Source organism: Carcharodon carcharias, chromosome 20 (assembly GCF_017639515.1).
Source record: "Carcharodon carcharias isolate sCarCar2 chromosome 20, sCarCar2.pri, whole genome shotgun sequence".
Taxonomy (NCBI): domain Eukaryota; kingdom Metazoa; phylum Chordata; class Chondrichthyes; order Lamniformes; family Lamnidae; genus Carcharodon; species Carcharodon carcharias.
In genome coordinates, this window is record NC_054486.1 from 61,482,292 (window position 1) to 61,485,214 (window position 2,923).

At 48.6% G+C, this 2,923-nt stretch overlaps 1 protein-coding gene across 2 annotated transcripts; it reads left to right on the forward strand.

The window, feature by feature from the left end:
- The first annotated feature begins 645 nt into the window (after nt 1–645).
- Nucleotides 646–2,530, forward strand: otx2b (orthodenticle homeobox 2b). Of its 2 annotated transcripts, none has more exons than XM_041214942.1 (3): nt 646–742; nt 1,156–1,307; nt 1,907–2,530. In XM_041214942.1, exons 1-3 carry the CDS (start codon nt 646–648, stop codon nt 2,528–2,530), a joined length of 873 nt encoding a protein of 290 aa, XP_041070876.1. The 2 variants fall into 2 exon arrangements, with proteins under 2 accessions (XP_041070876.1, XP_041070875.1); XM_041214941.1 differs by having other exon boundaries at nt 646–740; nt 1,130–1,307.
- The last annotated feature ends 393 nt before the right edge of the window (nt 2,531–2,923 follow it).

The window sequence follows — 2,923 nt, forward strand, 5'->3', positions numbered from 1 at the left end:
GAAACAGCCTCAATTTTCCTTTGTAAAACACCGAAAATGAAACTAAGAACTTCACTAGTGTCCGGTTGCAAATCGAACACAGGAACCTCTTTTTTTTACACACATTCTGCCTTTGTTTTATCTCTATAAAGTCTTTGTTATCAGTAGTTTGCCCATTTTCGCCCCTCCCGGGCCAGCAACCCATTGTCTCCGCAAATGGTCCCAATCAAGTTTTGTCTGAGCCAATTAGCGTGATAACAGATTGGTGCTAACGAATGGGATCTATGCAAATTGCAATGCTAACAATGCGATGTGTGCATTTGAAGCATTTGTTTTTTTGTTATGTGGAAGGCGTGCTTTAAGAATGGGTGTACCACGTTTTCGGGACATATTTATCTGGTCAATATCCTCTGGTCCAAAAGGCAGCTGGGGGTCCCCGGATGCTTTAAAGGGACAGGCTGGGATCTATTGAGGGATCAGATACTTTCCAGTGATCAGAGATACAACAGCTCCACTGGATCCCTCCTCTCATCAACTTCTTTTACCCTGAATAGGTTTAAACCCAGACTTTTCTGCGAGCTCATTCGAGGACCAAGGAAAGGGAGCCCGGATTTGTTTTTTTTTCGCTTGGCTTCTCGCAAATTTGCCCTCCAAACCAACTTTAGCATGATGTCGTATCTCAAGCAACCTCCATACACAGTGAATGGGCTGAGCCTCACTACATCGGGCATGGATCTGCTCCACCCTTCGGTCGGCTACCCCTGTAAGTATCAGCTGCCGCTTTCTACTTTAGTGACTCAGACTGCCGGACCTGACATTCAGTGTCAACCAGACCTGGCGGCTCTTTGGGAGGTGTTTTCGTGCGATTATACTTTCCAGTGAGCATGATCACTGGAGTCCTGCGCAAACTGAAATGCTCTGACTCTCCACCTCCTTGACCCGCGCGGTAAGTGTCTGGCTGCAGTATCATTGTGCCAGGGTGAAAGTTTTCCGCGCGGTAACGGCGACTTGACCCAGTCCTTCACTGTTTACTGTCAGTGAAGTGAGAACAAGTCTAGTTTGTGACAGGAGATTAAACCCGAGGTGTTTTGCCTCGGACTGGATGTTTGCACCTTTCCTTGCTTTCCCAATGAAATTCCCATGTGTTGATCGGCCCGTCCTCTTTTCTGTTTCAAGCTACTCCGCGGAAGCAGCGGCGAGAGAGAACCACATTCACCCGAGCGCAGCTGGATGTCCTGGAGGCGCTTTTCGCCAAGACTCGCTACCCGGATATCTTCATGAGGGAAGAGGTGGCTCTGAAAATTAACCTGCCCGAATCCCGAGTCCAGGTGAGCGAGCAACAGTCTGCCACTCCATTCATTTCCGTGTGAACGCGCGAACCGAGGTGCAAATGGGGATGAGGCGATGCTTAAGGACGGGGAGAGTGGCCCCTCGCCCTCAGTCAGCTGGCTGCTGGGACCACGGTCAATGCTTTTCCGAACGGAACTGATCGTGAAAAGCCGGAACCTCATCCACATTATTTAAACCAAGACCGTTTGTAAGGTTTCAACTTTGTCAAATCAAACATGTTACTTAAGTGTAACTCGTGTCTTTAGATCAGGAAAGGTGGGGGATGGGGGGGGGGGGGCGGAGGAGAGCACGAAAAACGACCCTTGTAGATTTCCCTTATGAAGAATGCTCTGTATAAAATGTTGTCCACAAAAAAGTGTTTATCGAACAGAATGGAATCAGTTATTTCAATGTATAAACACGTACAAGGGTTTTGTTACACAAAATGGGAAATATGGTTTAATTATTTCATGGTTTTGCTGCGACCTTTCTAATGAGTGCAGCCACTTTTAAAGCACATGCAGAGATGCGTTTGGCGTTGTTTTCAGGTTAGACTGTCCTTACAGTCCTGAACTAATTTTCTTGTTTTCTTTTGAAGGTTTGGTTCAAAAACCGTCGGGCAAAGTGCCGCCAACAGCAGCAGCAGCAGCAGAATGGAGGGCAGCATAAAGTTCGGCCAACGAAGAAGAAGAGCTCGCCAGCCCGGGAGCCGAGCTCGGAGAGCGGGGCGAGTGGTCAATTCACGCCACCCTCCAGCAGTTCGGCGACGGTCATATCGAGCAGCAGCGCCCCGGTGTCCATCTGGAGCCCCGCGTCCATCTCTCCGATCGCCCCCGATTGCCTCTCCACGTCCTCGTCCTGCATGCAGCGTTCCTACCCCATGAACTACACCCAGGCCTCGGGTTACACGCAGGGATACGCCGGATCCACGTCCTACTTTGGGGGGATGGACTGCGGCTCGTACCTGTCCCCGATGCATCACCAGCTCCCCGCCCCAGGGACGGCGCTCAGTCCCATGGGCACCAACGCGGTGACCGCAGGCCACCTCAACCAGTCTCCGGCCTCCCTCTCTGCCCAGGGCTATCCAACCGGCGGATTAGGGTTTAACTCCACCGATTGCTTGGATTATAAAGACCAAACTGCTTCATGGAAACTCAACTTCAATGCTGACTGCTTGGATTACAAAGATCAAACGTCTTCGTGGAAGTTCCAAGTTTTGTGAAGTGCTGGGACTCTCTTTGAAAGTGGACAAATCATTCCAATGTTAAACCTTTGGAATGGAGAGCACAGAACTTGTCATCCTTTCCTGTTCTTGTAGCCAACCGTCCGGTTAAACCTTTGGAATGGACAGGACAATACTTGTGAGCATTCCAAACGTAGCCATTTTAGGTTGGCCTTTTAAAAACAAAAAAAAAATGGACCATCAGGGCTGTGTGAATTGTGCGATTGGTTGTCACAGATGCACTACTTTATTTAAAAAAATGTTTATAAGGGTTCCATATGTAGTTCTGAGAGACAATCAATGTGTGTCTTATATCAGTGGTACATCTGTGTTTTTATTTGTGCTAGACTCAAAGCAAGTATGATCTGCTGTACTGTATGCAAGTGTGTGAAC